The sequence below is a fragment of the Saccopteryx bilineata genome, chromosome 3 (assembly GCF_036850765.1).
Source record: "Saccopteryx bilineata isolate mSacBil1 chromosome 3, mSacBil1_pri_phased_curated, whole genome shotgun sequence".
NCBI classification, from domain to species: domain Eukaryota; kingdom Metazoa; phylum Chordata; class Mammalia; order Chiroptera; family Emballonuridae; genus Saccopteryx; species Saccopteryx bilineata.
In genome coordinates this window covers 236,184,036-236,201,493 of record NC_089492.1, presented here as the reverse complement: position 1 = coordinate 236,201,493, position 17,458 = coordinate 236,184,036, and the positions used below count along the sequence as shown (strand labels likewise).

The 17,458-nt window shown below is 40.8% G+C and overlaps 1 protein-coding gene across 2 annotated transcripts in view; it reads left to right on the top strand.

Moving 5' to 3' along the window:
- Nucleotides 1-17,458, top strand: part of DNAJC6 (DnaJ heat shock protein family (Hsp40) member C6) — a 193,756-nt gene that overhangs the window by 128,229 nt on the left and 48,069 nt on the right. For both annotated transcript variants that reach the window (XM_066268969.1, XM_066268970.1), the window contains exons 2-4: nt 862-1,012; nt 2,100-2,149; nt 2,254-2,402. In XM_066268969.1, coding sequence (XP_066125066.1) covers nt 862-1,012; nt 2,100-2,149; nt 2,254-2,402 — 350 coding nt within the window. The remainder of the gene's footprint in view (nt 1-861; nt 1,013-2,099; nt 2,150-2,253; nt 2,403-17,458) is intronic.

Genomic DNA, 17,458 nt, shown 5'->3' with positions numbered 1-17,458 from the left:
TGCGGGGGGAGTCTGTCTGACTGTCTCTCCCTGTTTCCAGCTTCAGAAAAATACAGGAAAAAAAAAATTAAAAAAAAAAAAGTTAAAAGGCACAAGTGGAATAATTTAATGATATAATCTATTTAATTCAACATATCCAAAATACTGTAACCAGTGTAAAAACTATAGCAATATTTTATGTTCTTTTCTCCACTGTCTTTGAAATTTGGTGTGTATTTGATATTGAGACTAGATGCCATTTCAAGTGTTGAGTTGGAATCTGTGACAGAATGGATTGTGCTGCACTGGCGGTGGCTGTTCCTGGGACTTGCCCTGATCTCAGGACCAGCGGCCAAGCTGTAACCCTGAGTCAGTGTAAGGCCGGTGGCCCTGGCCATGCAGGTTCCCATGGGATTAGGGCAGACAATAAAGGAACTGTGGAGCTGCAAAACTGAGCCATACCAATTTATTGGAGGTTTGCAAAGACGGGCAAGCCAAAAGAAGAAAGAAAAGAAAAAAAAAAACCAAAGGAAGAGGAAAACCTGCTTTTGTCGGTGGAGGGCAAGGGATCAGGAAACAAACCGTACCTCTCAGTGGCGGGGTGCATCTGCTCTCATCGCCCCGAGGGGAAGCGCTTATATCCTTTCAATAGTGCTGTCACATGCTCCTGCACTAACTACACAAAGGGCTTGCAGCCAGTAAACCTGCGAGCGAGCCTAACACGGCTGTTTCCCCATAGTCAGTAAGCTGAGAGCAGGATGTAACTCCCAGAAACCTCTGCCCCAGACCACCGAAGATGGTCTACATGTGGTTTAGGAACAAAGAGGGTTGGTATTCTATGCAGTCTCTGCCATCACCTCCTTTTCTGCTTCTCGTTGGCAGGTGCCTCGTCTCCAGACATGGAGCCCAGCTATGGGGGAGGCCTGTTTGACATGGTGAAAGGAGGAGCAGGGAGGCTCTTCAGCAACCTGAAGGACAACTTGAAAGACACCCTAAAAGACACATCTTCCAGAGTTATACAATCTGTTACCAGGTCAGTGTGTTCTTCCTGGTTGACTTAATGGCCTTCTGTGCCATTGGTTACCTGCCAACTGCTTGTCTGGCTCAAAGACTGTCAGTTTGTAATGTAATGTCATGGGATCTGATTAACGTGGTAATGTCATGAAGCCGTAAAGTAGAGCCCTTCAGAAGTTACAAGCACAAGCTGAGAAGACTTAGCTCATTGGTACATAGGAATACAGTGGGTTGCCTTCCCTGACTTTTGAATCCAACATCCTGGGTTCTAATGCATTATCTGCCTTGTTAACCCTGTGACCCAAGGCAATTTATAACTTCTCTGAGTTTTATTTTTATATCCTGGTAGGATTTGTGCCTTGGGGTGTTTAGGCATTAAATGAGATAAATCATGTATATGCAGTCTGAATGAGCATACATAAAGGATTTCAATCAAAAAAGAATTTTGTTTTTGTATCTTAAGAGCCCTTTAAAATTTATTTAGTGGGGGAAGTTTTATACCTTTCCACTGTATGAAAACTTTTCTAAGCAGAGCATATGAAGTTTTCTTTTTTTTTATTCTTACGTATTAGGAAGTTTTAGGGTCACTTTAAGTTACAATGTGCAGTTTTAAATCAGAAATTCTAATATAAAGTCCAGTACGTTAATCAACATTTTAATCTTTGTTCAAGAGTAAAATTTATCCCTTACCTCCAGTCCCCAACTTGGGCCTGGTTGGCAGAAAAGGATGTCCTTTGTTTTTTCTCCATCACTTCCCCCCCCCGCCCCTAGCTGCTGACACCTATGGGGATATTTCCCTGTAGGCAGAGAGCCTGCAACAGTCATCGTTAACAAATAAGTATTGTTTTCTGAGTAGCTTCTGTTCATAGCGGGCATGTTTGTAAAGGCTATTGGGGTGCAGCGATTGGAGTGGTAGATTTCAGCTCCTTAGGGTGTGGGCTGTCTTCTCTCAACAATGCTCCCTTATTAGAGGGAAGGCCTGGAGGGAAGGCAAAACATGCCAACCAGAGGGAAACCTTCCAGGCGCCGATGGGCAAGTGATTGAGAGAGAGGATCCTGGCATATTTGGGTCATTTTATGAGTGCCCTTTCTTGTCTTGCTTTTAGCTACACAAAGGGAGATTTAGACTTCACTTACGTTACCTCCAGAATTATTGGTAAGTTTCTCTCGTTCATTAATTGCTCAGACTCAGCTTTCAATTGCTGTTCATCACAACAGCAGATCTGTTTAACCTATTTTCTTTCTGTGTGACCCTCCTAGTGATGTCCTTTCCTCTGGACAATGTTGACATAGGATTCAGGAATCAGGTTGATGACATTCGAAGCTTTTTGGATTCCAGACATCTTGACCACTACACGGTGTACAATCTGTCACCAAAGTCTTATCGAACTGCCAAGTTTCACAGCAGGGTAAGGAATTCTAGCTCTAGGATTGCATGGTTGAAGACGTAATGGTATTTCTCCTTTTAAGAGCTATCCTCAAAGCCTTTGCCCTATAGCACATGAATCTGAAAAACTAGACTCTGGACATTTCTAGCCATAAAAAATATTTATTAGATTTTAAGGAGATATTCTGGAATTTTTTTGGGGGGTGGGGGCAAAGATAATTGTAGGAAAGTATCTGTCAATGAAGTACCATGTAAGTTAGGGCCTCTAATCTGTTGTGGTTGGTTGATCAGTTGTTAGGGTGCGTTACTGAGGCTTGGTTGGAGGTTGAACTTCTACATAAGGCATTTGGCCACCTTTATACTATAACACTAATTATGCCTTTAACCCTTCCTTATTGCTACTTGGGCGTTATGATGAGGCTGTGTAGCTTGACCCGTAACAGACACACTAGTGTTCATGGAAATAGCTTTCTCACGTTCAGTAAAAATGCTTCTTTCCTAAGTGAAGATAGCCCTTAAACAGTCTACACCAGCGGTAGTCAACATTTTTATACCTACTGGCCACTCTTGTATCTCTGTTAGTAGCAAAATTTTCTAACCGCCCACCGGTTCCGCAGTAATGGTGATTTATAAAGTAGGGAAGTAGCTTTCCTTTTTTTTTTTTTTTTTTTGTATTTTTCTGAAGCTGGAAACAGGGAAGCAGTCAGACTCCCGCATGCGCCCAACCGGAATCCACCTGGCACGCCCACCAGGGGGCGACACTCTGCCCATCCGGGGCGTCGCTCTGTCGCGACCAGAGCCACTCTAGCACCTGGGGCAGAGGCCAAGGAGCCATCCCCAGAGCCCGGGCCATCCTTTGCTCCAATGGAGCCTCGGCTGCCGGAGGGGAAGAGAGAGACAGAGAGGAAGGAGAGGGGGAGGGGTGGAGAAGCAGATGGGCGCCTCTCCTGTGTGCCCTGGTCAGGAATCGAACCCGGGACTTCCGCACGCCAAGCCGACGCTCTACCACTGAGCCAACCGGCCAGGGCCTAGCTTTACTTTTTAAAATTTATAAAGCAGAGTTACAGCAAGTTAAAGCATATAATAATAATTACTTACCAAGTACTTTATGTCAGATTTTCGCTAAGTTTTGCAGAATAAATCTTTTTTTTTTTAATATTAATATTTTTTTATTAAATTTAATGCAGTGACATTGATAAATCAGGGTACATATGTTGAGAGAAAATATCTCTAGATTATTTTGACATTTGATTGTGCTGTATACCCCTCCCGCAAAGTTAAATTGTCTTCTGTCACCTTCTATCTGGTTTTCTTTGTGCCCCTCCCCTCCCCCTAACCCCTCTCTCCTTCTTCACCCCCTCCCCCCTCCCCCAACCCCCCCCCCCCCGCCCCTGTTGCCATCACATTCTTGTTCATGTCTCTGAGTCTCATTTTTATGTCCCTTCTATGTATGGATTCATCTCAGTTTTTTTTCTGATTTACTTATTTCACTCCGTATAATGTTATCAAGGTCCATCCATGTTATTGTAAATGATCCGATGTCATCATTTCTTATGGCTGAGTAGTATTCCATAGTATATATGTACCAAAGTTTTTTAATCCACTCGTCCTCTGACGGACACTTGGGCTGTTTCCAGATCTTCGCTATTGTGAACAATGCTGCCACAAACATGCGGGTGCATTTCTCCTTTTCGAGCCTTTCTATGGTGTCCTTGGGGTATATTCCTAAAAGTGGGATAGCTGGGTCAAAAGGCGGTTTGATTTTCAGTTTTTTGAGGAATCTCCATACTGTTTTCCACAGTGGCTGCACCAGTCTGCATTCCCACCAGCAGTGCAGGAGGGTCCCCTTTTCTCCACATCCTCACCAGCACTTATTCTGTGTTGTTTTGTTGATAAGCGCCATTCTGACTGGTGTAAGGTGATATCTCATTGTGGTTTTAATTTGCATTTCTCTAATGATTAGTGATGTTGAGCATTTTTTCATATGCCTATTGGCCATCTGTATGTCCTCTTTGGAGAAGTGTCTATTCATCTCTTTTGCCCATTTTTGGATTGGGTTGTTTGTCTTCCTGGTGTTGAGTTTTACAAGTTCTTTATAAATTTTGGTTATTAACCCCTTATCAGACGTATTGTCAAATATGTTCTCCCATTGTGTAGTTTGTCTTTTTATTCTGTTCTTGTTGTCTTTAGCTGTGCAAAAGCTTTTTAGTTTGATATAGTCCCATTTGTTTATCCTGTCTTTTATTTCACTTCCCCGTGGAGATAAATCAGCAAATATATTGCTCCGAGAGATGTCGGAGAGCTTACTGCCTATGTTTTCTTCTAAGATGCTTATGGTTTCACGGCCTACATTCAAGTCTTTTATCCATTTTGAGTTTATTTTTGTGAGTGGTGTAAGCTAGTGATCTAGTTTCATTTTTTTGCAGGTAGCTGTCCAATTTTCCCAACACCATTTGTTAAAGAGGCTGTCTTTACTCCATTGTATTTCCTTACCTCCTTTGTCAAATATCAGTTGTCCATAGAACTGTGGGTTTATTTCTGGGTTCTCTGTTCTGTTCCATTGATCTATATGCCCGTTCTTATGCCAGTACCAGGCTGTTTTGAGTACAATGGCCTTGTAGTATAACTTGATATCAGGAAGTGTGATACCTCCCACTTTATTCTTCTTTTTTAAGATTGCTGAGGCTATTCGTGTCCTTTTTTGGTTCCATATAAATTTTTGGAATATGTGTTCTATATCTTTGAAGTATGTCATTGGTATTTTAATTGGTATTGCATTGAATTTATAAATTGCTTTGGGTAATATAGACATTTTAATGATGTTTATTCTTCCTAACCATGAGCACGGTATATGCTTCCACTTGTTAGTATCTTCCTTGATTTCTTTTATCAATGTTTTGTAATTTTCCGAGTACAAGTCTTTAGTCTCCTTGGTTAAGTTACTCCTAGGTACTTTATTTTTTTGGTTGTAATTGTGAAGGGGATTGTTTCCTTAATTTCTCTTTCTGACTGTTCATTGTTGGTGTATAAAAATGCTTCTGATTTCTGAGTATTGATTTTATATCCTGCCACTTTGCTGAATTTATTTATCAGGTCCAGTAGTTTTTTGACTGAGACTTTAGGGTTTTCTATATACAATATCATATCATCTGCAAATAATGATAGTTTTACTTCTTCTTTTCCAACTTGAATGCCTTTTATTTCTTCTTCTTGTCTGATTGCTGTGGCTAGGACTTCCAGGACTATGTTAAATAAGAGTGGTGAAAGGGGGCACCCCTGCCTTGTTCCTGATCTTAAGGGTATTGCTTTTAATTTTTGCCCATTGAGTATGATGTTGGCTGTGGGTTTCTCATAGATGGCTTTTATCATGTTGAGGTATGTTCCCTGTATTCCCACTTTGCTGAGAGTTTTGATCATGAATGGGTGCTGGATTTTATCAAATGCTTTTTCTGCATCTATTGAAATTATCATATGGTTTTTCTCCTTCTTTTTGTTTATGTGATCAATCACATTGATTGATTTACGAATATTGTACCAGCCTTGCCTCCCCAGAATAAATCCCACTTGATCATGGTGTATGATTTTTTCCATATATTGTTGGATCCGGTTTGCTAATATTTTGTTGAGGATTTTAGCATCTATATTCATCAGAGATATTGGCCTATAATTTTCTTTCTTTGTGTGGTCTTTGCCTGGTTTTGGAATCAGAATTATGCTCGCCTCATAAAAGGAGTTTGGAAGTCTTCCTTCCTCTTGAATTTTTTGAAATAGTTTTAGAAGGATAGGAGTTAGTTCTTCTTTGAATATTTGGTAGAATTCCGTTGTGAAGCCATCGGGCCCAGGACTTTTCTTTGTTGGGAGTTTTTTGATAACTGTTTCAATCTCCTTTGGTGTAATCGGTCTGTTTAAGTTTTCTGATTCTTTCAGATTGATTTTTGGAAGATTGTACGTTTCAAGGAATTTGTCCATTTCATCTAGGTTGTCTAGTTTTTTGGCATACAGTTCTTCATAGTATTTTCTTACAATATTTTGTATTTCTGTTGTGTCAGTTGTTATTTCTCCTCTCTCATTTCTAATTTTATTTATTTGAGTCCTCTCTCTCTTTTTCTTGGTGAGTCTACTTAAAGGTTCATCAATCTTGTTTACCTTTTCAAAGAACCAGCTCCTAGTTTCATTGATCCTCTGTATTGTTTCTTTAGCCTCTATGTCATTTATTTCTGCTCTGATCTTTATTATTTCCTTCCTTCTACTACATTTGGGCTTTACTTGCTGTTCTTTTTCTAATTCTTTTAGATGCAGGGTTAAGTTGTTTATTTGAGCTTTTTCTAGCTTCTGAAAGTGTGCCTGTAGTGTTATGAACTTCCCTCTCAGCACTGCTTTCGCTGTGTCCCATAAATTTTGAGTTGTTGTATGCTCATTGTCATTCGTTTCTAGGAATTTCTTTATTTCTTCTTTGATCTCATTCTTAATCCATTCATTATTTAACACCCTGCTATTTAGTTTCCATGTGTTTGAGAATTTTTGAGCTTTTCTGCTGTGATTCATTTCTAGTTTCATGCCGTTGTGATCGGAGAAAGTGCTTGATATGATTTCAGTCTTCTTAAATTTGTTGAGAGCACTTTTGTGCCCTAACATGTGGTCTATCCTAGAGAATGTACCATGAGCACTTGAAAAGAATGTATATTCTGCTGCTTTAGGGTGAAAGGTTCTGAAGATATCTATTAAATCGAGTTGATCTAGTGTTTCCAATAGGTCTGCTGTTTCTTCGTTAATTTTCTTTCTTGAGGATCTATCTAGTGATGTTAGTGGGGTATTGAAATCCCCTACTATTATAGTATTGCTGTTGATCTCGCCCTTTAAATCCATCAAAGTCTGCTTTATATATTTGGGTGCTCCTATATTAGGTGCATAGATATTTATAATAGTTATATCTTCCTGTTGGATTACTCCCTTTATCATTATGTAGTGGCCTTCTTTATCTCTTACTATATCCTTTGTTTTAAAGTCCAATTTGTCTGATATAAGTATTGCTACCCCAGCTTTTTTTTCATTTCCGTTTGCATGAAACGTTTTTTTTCCATCCTTTTACCTTCAATCTGTGTGTGTCTTTTGTTCTAAGGTGTGTCTCTTGTATACAACATATGTATGGGTCCTGTTTTCTTATCCACGCAGCTACCCTATGTCTTTTGATTGGATCATTTAATCCATTTACATTTAAGGTTATTATTGATATGTAGTTGTTTATTGCCATTTTCTTCTTTAAAGTTGTATTCCTTTTTCTTTTTTTTTTTCTGTATTCTTTTCCCACTTTATCTGTTTACACCAGGCCCCTTAATATTTCCTGCAGCATTGGTTTGGTTGTAATGAATTCCTTGAGTTGTTTTTTGTCTGGGAAGCTTTTTATTTCTCCTTCAATTTTAAACGATAGCCTTGCTGGATAAAGTAGTCTTGGTTGTAGGTTCTTGTTCTGCATTACTTTGAATATTTCTTGCCATTCCCTTCTGGCCTCAAGTGTTTCTGTTGAGAAGTCAGATGTCATCCTTATGGGGGCTCCTTTGTAGGTGATAACTTTTTTTTCTCTTGCAGCTTTTAATATTTTCTCTTTATCACTTAGCTTTGGTATTTTAATTATGATGTGTCTTGGTGTAGGTTTCTTTGGGTTTCTCTTTAATGGAGTCCTTTGTGCTTCTTGGACTTGTGAGAGTTTCTCTTGCATTAATTTAGGGAAGTTTTCAGCTATGATATGATTGAACAATGTCTCTATCCCTTGTTCTTTTTCTTCTTCTTCAGGAACCTCTATGATGCGGATGTTATTTCTCTTCATGTTGTCACAGAGCTCTCTAAGAGTTTCCTCTGACTTTTTGAGTCTTTTTTCTCTTTTCTTCTCTGCTTTCATGCCTTCATTCCAGTTGTCCTGTAACTCGCTGATTCGATCCTCTGCTCTATCTATCCTGTTTTTAATTCCTTCCATTGTGGTCTTTATTTCTGATATTGTATTTGTCGTCTCCAACTGATTCTTTTTATACTTGCTATTTCTTTATTTAGGTTTTCAAACTGCCCCTCCATTGTTGTTCTAAGATCCCTAAGCATCCTTACAATCATTATTTTGAACTCCGCATCTGGAAGTTTGATTATTTCCATATCACTCAGTTCATCTCTCGAAGGTGTCTCTTGTGGTTTGATTTGGATTGCACTCCTTTGTCTTCTCATCTTCTTCTTTTTTTTTTTTATTTGTAGAGTTGATTGAGTCTAGGCTTGGTGTTGTCTGCCTCCAGTTTTCAGTTGTGTTATTTTTAGGTCTTCGTGGGTTGGTATCAGCTATTATTTGTAATCCACTTTCGGATTTGGGCAGCTTTGAAGTCTTGATTTGTTTGTTTTCTTAACAGGTGATGGTCTTGTTAACTGATCTCAGCAGGGGGCTTCCTTGAAACTGTATCCAGGAATGCTGTGGGTGTAACCTGAGATGCTGAAGGTCTCTTCCTCCAACTAATCTCACTGGGGGCAGGGTTTTTTCTCTCAGCTTCAGTAGGGGGAGGTGTATCTCAGATCTCCATGGAGACCTGAGTTACTGCCCCTCCTCCCCACTTCTTGTTTTCAGCTGTGTCTTGTTGTGCTGATTGGAGCTGGATAGATGTCCGGAGATCTCTGATCCGGAAGCACTTCAGCTCTGTTTTGTGAAAGGTTCAGTCCCTCCCCCAGCTATGGCCGCCTCCAGCACGAATGAGTCAGCTTTTTTATTTTGTTTCTTGCATACCTTAGCCCCTCACAGTCTGTCCCTCTCCCTGTCTTTTCCACTTGGGAGATAAGCTGGTCTTTTCAACCCACCTTGCTCCCTGGTCGCCAGGTAAGTGGCTGTGAGCAGTAGTTTCTGCTCTTTTTCCTCTGTGAAATCCTCTCTGGGCTCTCAGCCTCACCCCCCTCCTTCCCTTCCTGTAAGCAGAGGAGATTCAGGCACTCCTTACCAGGATTATTGTGGCTTCCTCTTTGCTCCTTGGTTTTTGAGAGCTGTTCTTGCAGTTCAGTGTTGGTTTTTCATGCTGATTTTTTCTAAATTGATTTGTATTCCAGTTTGGTGTTGAGAGCTGGGCGTCTGTGCATCCGCCTACTCCGCTGCCATCTTCTCTCCCTAAAAACCAGAATAAATCTTTATAAAACAACTTACTATAGTTAAATCTATCTTTTTATTTATACTTTGGTTGCTCTGCTACTGCCCACCATGAAAGCTGGAACGCCCACTAGTGGGCAGTAGGGACCAGGTTGACTACCACTGGTCTACACTGTATGTTTAGTAATACTAATATTAATAGTAATGTGAGCAGAAGCCAACACTTCTACTGCTTGTATACTGTGCTGGGAACTTGACATTGCAGTGTCTCTTTAAATTCTCTCAACAGTCCTCTGAGGTAGATGGAGATACTGAGGCACAAAGAGGTGAGATAACTTGCTCAAGACCACACAGCTAGTAAGTGGCCTAAGGCTTGTGTTCTTAGTTGTTAACTTTTACCCTAAACTGACTGGATTACCTGGAAAAGCTGGATTGTCCTCTTAAGGACCTTTTGGAACTAGGCTGGGAAGTATTCCTAGTCCAGGAGTTATGAGAGCTGGCTTTGGTTTGAATCTAAAGTCAAGTCTGATATTTCTGGCCACTAAATTTTTTTTAATTACATTTATTGGGGTAACATTAGTTAATAATATTATATAAGTTTCAGTGTACATACAACTTTATAATACTTCATCTGTAGATTGCATTGTATGCTTAACCACCTGAAGTCTCGTCTCCTATCACTATGTTCTCGATATAAGGCTTTCTCTCAAGAACATCTTCAAATATATTGACCTAGCCTTTATATATGATTGTTTCTGCAGATACATCTGGGTCTATTAATACATAGAAAGGGTTTTCCATACATTAAACCCTTTTAAAGTGAAACTTGATTTTAAATACGTAAAATGGTAGCTGGTTCTCTATGCGGTGTGTCTAGGATCTCAGATCTGATGCCAGAACACGTTTTGCTCCAGTTTCCGTTGTCACTGATAATCTCTGAGCCCCAGTTTCCAGAAGGTTGATCTGTATGCACTCTCAGATTCCTGCCCTGATGTTCAATATGATAAGGGAGGGTTTTGTTAAGGACTGTTTTTTCTCAGTGTTCCCCAAGTAGGCAAGAGGTAACTCAGTGGTTCTCAAACTTTACTGTACATTAAGAATCACCAGGGGGTTTGTTAAACACCCAGGCCCAGCATTGCTGATTCGGCTGGCCACAGGTGCTGTGAAAATCTGTATTGTTAGCCTGACCAGTGGTGGCACAGTAGAGAGAATGTCGACCTGGGACACCGGGGTCCTAGGTTTGAAACCCCGAGGTCACCGGCTTGAGCTGGGGCTCATCTAGCTTGAGCACGGGGTTACCAGTTTGAGTGTGGGATCATCAACATTATCTCATGGTCGCTGGCTTGAGCCTAAAAGGTCATTGGCTTGAAGCTCAAGGTTGCTAGCTTGAGTAAGGGGTCACAGGTTCATCTGAAGTCCCCCCCCCCCCCAGCCCCATCAAGGCACATATGAGAAGCAATCAATGAACAATTAAAATGAAGCAACTATGAGTTGATGCTTCTCCTCTCTCTCCTTTCCTTTCCGGTCTTTCTGTCTTTCTTTCTCCCTCAAAAATAAAAAATTGCATTGCTAACAACTTCTTGGGTGCTACTCTTTTGCCCTGGGGACCAATTTGAAAGCACTGATGAAACCATTCTGAAGTGATTTGGTCTAAATTGGCATTCTATAATAGAGATTTTATTTATTTTTATTTTAAAAATGTTATTGATTGATTTTAGAGACAGAAAGAGAGAGAGAGAAACGTTGATTTGTTGTTACACTTCTTTATGCATTCATTGGTTGATTCTTGTATGTGCTGTGACTGGGGATTGAACCTGCAACCTTGGCATATTAGGACTGCACTGCAACCAACCGACCACCCAGCCAGGGCTCTATAATGGAGATTTTAAATGCAACTCCTTCAAATTTTCTGTAACTAACTGCCCTTCCAAATCCTATTCTGTTACCTAATTCAGAGCAACTGAATTGATGTCAAATAAAATGTGGGTATAGAAGTTTCATTTGATCTTGAAAGGTCTGTAACAGTCTGGAACATTTTTCTTCTGAAAGTGAATAGAGATATAATGTCATTATAGAAGCATTCATACATATGAAGATGTCTCCTTGGGTAGTATTTATAAAAGCGGTCACTATTAAGATTTTTTTTTTTTCTGAAGTTGGAAATGGGGAGGCAGTCAGACAGACTCCCGCATGCGCCCAACCAGGATCCACCCGGCATGCCCACTAGGGGGTGATGCTCTGCCCATCTGAGGCATCGCTCTGTTGCAACCAGAGCCATTCTAGCACCTGAGGTAGAGGCCACAGAGCCATCCTCAGCGCCCGGGCCAACTTTGCTCCAATGGAGCCTTGGCTGCGGGAGGGGAAGAGAGAGACAGAGAGGAAGGAGAGGGGGAGGGGTGGAGAAGCAAATGGGTGCTTCTCCTGTGTGCCCTGGCCGGGAATCAAACCCGGGACTCCTGCACGCCAGGCCGACGCTCTACCACTGAGCCAATCAGCCAGGGCCCACTATTAAGATATTTAAAGAAATGTATCTATCAGTGTAACTACATATTTTGTGGCCAGCCTTACCCATCTTACCAAGGAACCAGGAATCACATATTGAGTTACATCTACCACCAGTGGCTCTCACGTGCCCTAAAAGGACAGGAAGCATGCTTATTTTATTTGTTACTGAGAAAGTAGCAAATAAAGTTTCTCAGATGAATGAATGTGTCAAGGACTGTTAAACACGTAGATATAAAACCAATATTTAGTTCTTGTTCTCAAGGCACTTAAGCCTAGTTGGAGAGAGAACCCAGGACATTCTAAAAACAAATAATATGTAGTACCTCCTGAGGGAGATTAATGAAGGGAGACTTCAGTGAGAGCTGGATCTTGAAGCATGATTAGGTCTTGTATAGGGGAAAGGTGTGGGCATCTTGCTTTTCCATGCAAATTGTAGAATGTGTCTTAGGAGATTATTCACGCTCTGGCCTCTGCCTACCTCTCCAGCCTCATCTTCCACTGCTCTCCATGCCCAGAAAACCCCATGCGCCAACCAGGGGACACACCCTGTCTCTTTACATGAGTGGCTCCCTCTCCCTGAAAAGCCAGCCATTGCCACACAGCTCCCACCCCTTCTTTGTTAGCCTATCTTCACTAAGAGGAGGATTTCCACAAGGCTTTTCCAATTCTTTAAAAAACACATGATTGCCTAACATTCTTTGCCCTTCATAGATAGTCCCAGACCTCTGCAGATTGGGACTAGACCCTCTGGTGTAGATCCCACAATCCTCAGTTGCATATCAGGTACACAGTCCCAAAGCCTTAGTATTTCATCTTGGCTCTGTTTTTGATGTGTCTCTTGTCAAGCTCCTAATCCTTTCTCTAACCACTGTGAATTGATGTGTATCTCATTGTTGCATTACTTACAAAATTCTGTTGCTTCTCATCTTCCAGTCCAGAAAGACTAGAACCACGTCTTCCTCCTTCTAGGTCAGCGGAGAGCTGGATCTGCAATTAAATATTATTTTAAATAAGTGTATATGGCAGAATGTTCTATCAATACCAGTATTGGAAAAGACTAAACAGCTGGATGGCTTTATTTATAGACTCACTGGAGTCCAGCTCTGTCTTTATCTCCGTGCCTTAAAACCTGAATTCAGACAGGGAACATACCTCAACATGATAAAGGCCATCTATGACAAACCCACAGCCAACATCATACTCAATGGGCAAAAATTAAAAGCAATCCCCTTAAGATCAGGAACAATGCAGGGGTGCCCCCTTTCACTACTCTTATTCAATATAGTTCTGGAAGTCCTAGCCACAGCAATCAGACAAGAAGAAGAAATAAAAGACATCCAAATTGGAAAATAAGAAGTAAAACTATCATTATTTGCTGATGATATGATACTATACATAGAAAACCCTAAAGTCTCAGTCAAAAAACTACTGGACCTGATAAATGAATTCAGCAAGGTGGCAGGATATAAAATTAATATTCAGAAATCAGAGGCATTTTTATACACCAACAATGAACTGTCTGAAAGAGAACTTAAGAAAACAATCCCCTTTACTATTGCAACAAAAAAAAAATAAAGTACCTAAGAGTAAATTTAAGGAGGTTAAAGACTTGTACTCAGAAAATTATAAAACATTGATAAAAGAACTCAAGGAAGATACAAACAAGTGGGAGCATATCCCATGTTTGTGGATAGGAAGAATAAACATCATTAAAATGTCTATATTACCCAAAGCTATTTATAAATTCAATGCAATTCCTATTAAAATACCAATGACATACTTCAAAGATATAGAACACATATTCCAAAAATTTATATGGAACCAAAAAAGAACAGGAATAGCCTCAGCAAACTTGAAAAAGAAGAATAAAGTAGTATTACACTTCCTGATATCAAGTTATACTACAAGGCCATTGTACTCAAAACAGCTTGGTACTGGCATAAGAACAGGCATATAAATCAATGGAACAGAACAGAGAACCCAGAAATAAACCCACACCTTTATGGACAATTGATATTTGACAAAGGAGGTAAGAGCATACAGTCTCTTTAACAAATGGTGTTGGGAAAATTGGACAGCTACCTGCAAAAAAATGAAACCAGACCACCAACTTATCCCATTCACAAAAAATAAACTCATAATGGATAAAAGACTTAAACATAAGCCGTGAAACCATAAGCATCTTAGAATAAAACATAGACAGTAAGCTCTCCAACATCTCTTGCAGCAATATATTTGCTGATTTATCTCCACAGGCAAGTGAAATAAAAGACAGGATAAACAAATGGGACTATATCAAACTAAAACGCTTTTGCACAGCTAAAGACAATAAGAACAGAATAAAAAGACAAACTACACAATGGGAGAACATATTCGACAATACGTCTGATAAGGGGTTAATAACCCAAATTTATAAAGAACTTGTAAAACTTAACACCAAGAATATAATCCAATCAAAAAATGGGCGAAAGAAATGAATAGACCCTTCTCCAAAGAGGACATACAGATGGCCAATAGACAGATGAAAAAATGCTCAACATCACTAATCATTAGAGAAATGCTAATTAAAACCACAATGAGATATCACCTCACACCAGCCAGAATGGCACTCATTAACAAAACAACACAGAATAAGGGCTGGCGAGGATGTGGAGAAAAGGGAACCCTCCTGCACTGTTGGTGGGAATGCAGACTGGTGCAGCCACTGTGGAAAACAGTATGGAGATTCCTCAAAAAATTAAAATGGAACTGCCTTTTGACCCAGCCATCCCACTTTTAGGAATATATCCGAAGAACACCACATCACTGATTCAAAAGAAGAAATGCACCCCCATGTTTGTGGCAGCATTGTTCACAATAGCGAAGATCTGGAAACAGCCCAGGTGCCCGTCAGTGGACGAGTGGATTAAAAAGCTATGGTACATATATACTATGGAATACTATGGGGCCATGAAAAAGAAGGAAATCTTACCTTTTGCAACAACATGGATTGACCTGGAAACTATTATGTTAAGTGAAATAAGCCAAGCAGAGAAAGAAAAATATCATATGACCTCACTCATTTGAGGAATCCAATGAACAATGTGAACTGAGGAATGGAATTGAGACAGAGGAGGGATCAAAGGGATCAGAGGGGAAGCAGACAGAGGAAAGGGGATGAGAGGATGGGATAAACCTGAAGGGAAGGGGGGAGGGCGTTGCAGGGATGGGGGCAAGGGGGATGTTGAGGGGAACACGGGGGAAGGGGAATGGGGGAACGCATTTGTGGGGACACTAGAATCTATGTAAACAATAAATTAAAATCAATAATAATAATAATAATAATAAAGAGCAAGTGATTTTAGCTTTCTGCCTATGGTCTCCTGTGAACAGGCTCACGTGGTGCTGCCTTCACAGGGTTTTGTGTTTTTTTTTGTTTTTTTTTCTGAAGCTGGAAACGGGGAGGCAGTCAGACGCCCACATGCGCCCGACAGAGATCCACCCGGCATGCCCACCAGGGGGTGATACTCTGCCCATCCTGGGTGTCGCTCTATCGTGACCAGAGCCACTCTAGTGCCTGGGGCAGAGGCCATAGAGCCATCCTCAGTGCCCAGGCCAACTTTGCTCCAATGGAGCCTCGGCTGCGGGAGGGGAAGAGAGAGACAGAGAGGAAGGAGAGGGGGAGGAGTGGAGAAGCAGATGGGCGCTTCTCCTGTGTGCCCTGGCTGGGAATCGAAGCCGGGACTTCCACACGCCAGGCCGACGCTCTACCACCGAGCGAACCGGCCAGGGCCGGGTTTTTTGTTTTGTTTTGTTTTTTGTTGTTTGTTTTTTTTTATACAGAGACAGAGAGTCAGAGAAAGGGATAGATAGGGACAGACAGACAGGACTGGAGAGAGATGAGAAGCATTAATCATCAGTTTTTCGTTGCGGCACCTTAGTTGTACATTGATTGATTTCTCACATGTGTCTTGATCGTGGGCCCTCAGCAGACCGAGTGACCCCTTGCTGGAGCCAGCGACCGTGGGTGCAAGCTGGTGAGCTTTTGCTCAAACCAGATGAGCCTGTGCTCAAGCTGGCAGCCTCGGGGTCTCGAACCTGGGTCCTCTGCATCCCAGTCTGACGCTCTATCCACTGTGCCACCACCTGGTTAGGTTTTCACAGGGTTGTTACAAAAATAAAATAGAATTTATTTATTTTTTATAAACACATAGAAAAAAACACCTGAACTCAGTCACTCAGTCACTTTACATTGTTATTGTGAGATGTGTGTTTGGGCATTTGGAGTTGGGTGGTGGCAAGACAGGCTGTTTCTTGGAAGAATTTATTTCCTTAGGGGTATCATTCTATATATTGATTCGATTTTATGCTTAAAACCCAAATGGGTTGACAGGAATCATATGCAAGAATAAAAAAGCAGTTTTCTTAGCATTTGAAAGTTAAAATGAGATTTTGTTTAGTCTCAGTTTTAGCAGAAGATTCAACTCAAATCAGCTCATGGCAGATAGTCCTACATTCGAAGTGCAGTGCGAGAATATCTGTGCAGAACTGCAGAGGAGGCACTGAAGGTCAGCTTTTGTATTTTTCTTAGCCAGTACCCACCTTAAGGAAATCAAAAGTTCCGATGTTGACAATGAAGTCTTGGAAACTTATGAGATGCATCTACTAAACTAGATGTTCTTAATCAGAGTTAAAAAGGCAGGCGTCTGCTGTGTATTTAGATCCACCAATGGGCTTCAGAGAGTTTAAGCATCTGCTTCCACTTCATTTTTTAAATTATTATTGTGGAAAAATATACATAACATAAAGATGTCATTTTAACTATTCTTAAGCATAGAAAGCAGTGGCATTCAATACACTACGTTCTGTAATCACCCCCGCTGTCTATACACACACTCTTTCTTCAGCATCCCCCAAATAAACACTGTACCCACCCACCCCGTGAGTGGGTGGGTGTACATGCGAGTACACTGGTTCAGTTTCCGCACAGATGGTTTATAGCTCTGCCCCAGAATATCAGGAACCACTGTGTTGCATACTATGCTGTTGTCAATAAATGGAAAACTGGGTGAAGGGCCACTCAATCTAGCCTGGCTCCTAAGTGTTAGGGTTTTGAATAATGCTATTCTGGTGCCACTTTGAGCCTCCTTCTCCCTCTGCCCAACCAGGAAGGAAGGTACCCTGTTAGTAGCACAGGAAAATTAAACCCAGTTGATTCTTTTAAACTCTTTCTTCATTTTGACTTTCCAAACTTCATGATCTTGTAGGATTTCTTCTTCTTTTGGGAACTTGATTTTTGGAAAATATATTATCAACTTGGGCTTCTTTAAGAGGTCATGGTTGTTTGCAGGTGAACCTTCTTTTTCTTTTTCCTTCCCAAGTTCAGCAAAGCTCCACTTGTTTCTGCTTTGGTTTTCTGGTTGATGAAGGGGCTTGGTTATAGAGAAGGGATCCTTCATCTTTCCACTTTTTTTCTTTTTTAAGATTTT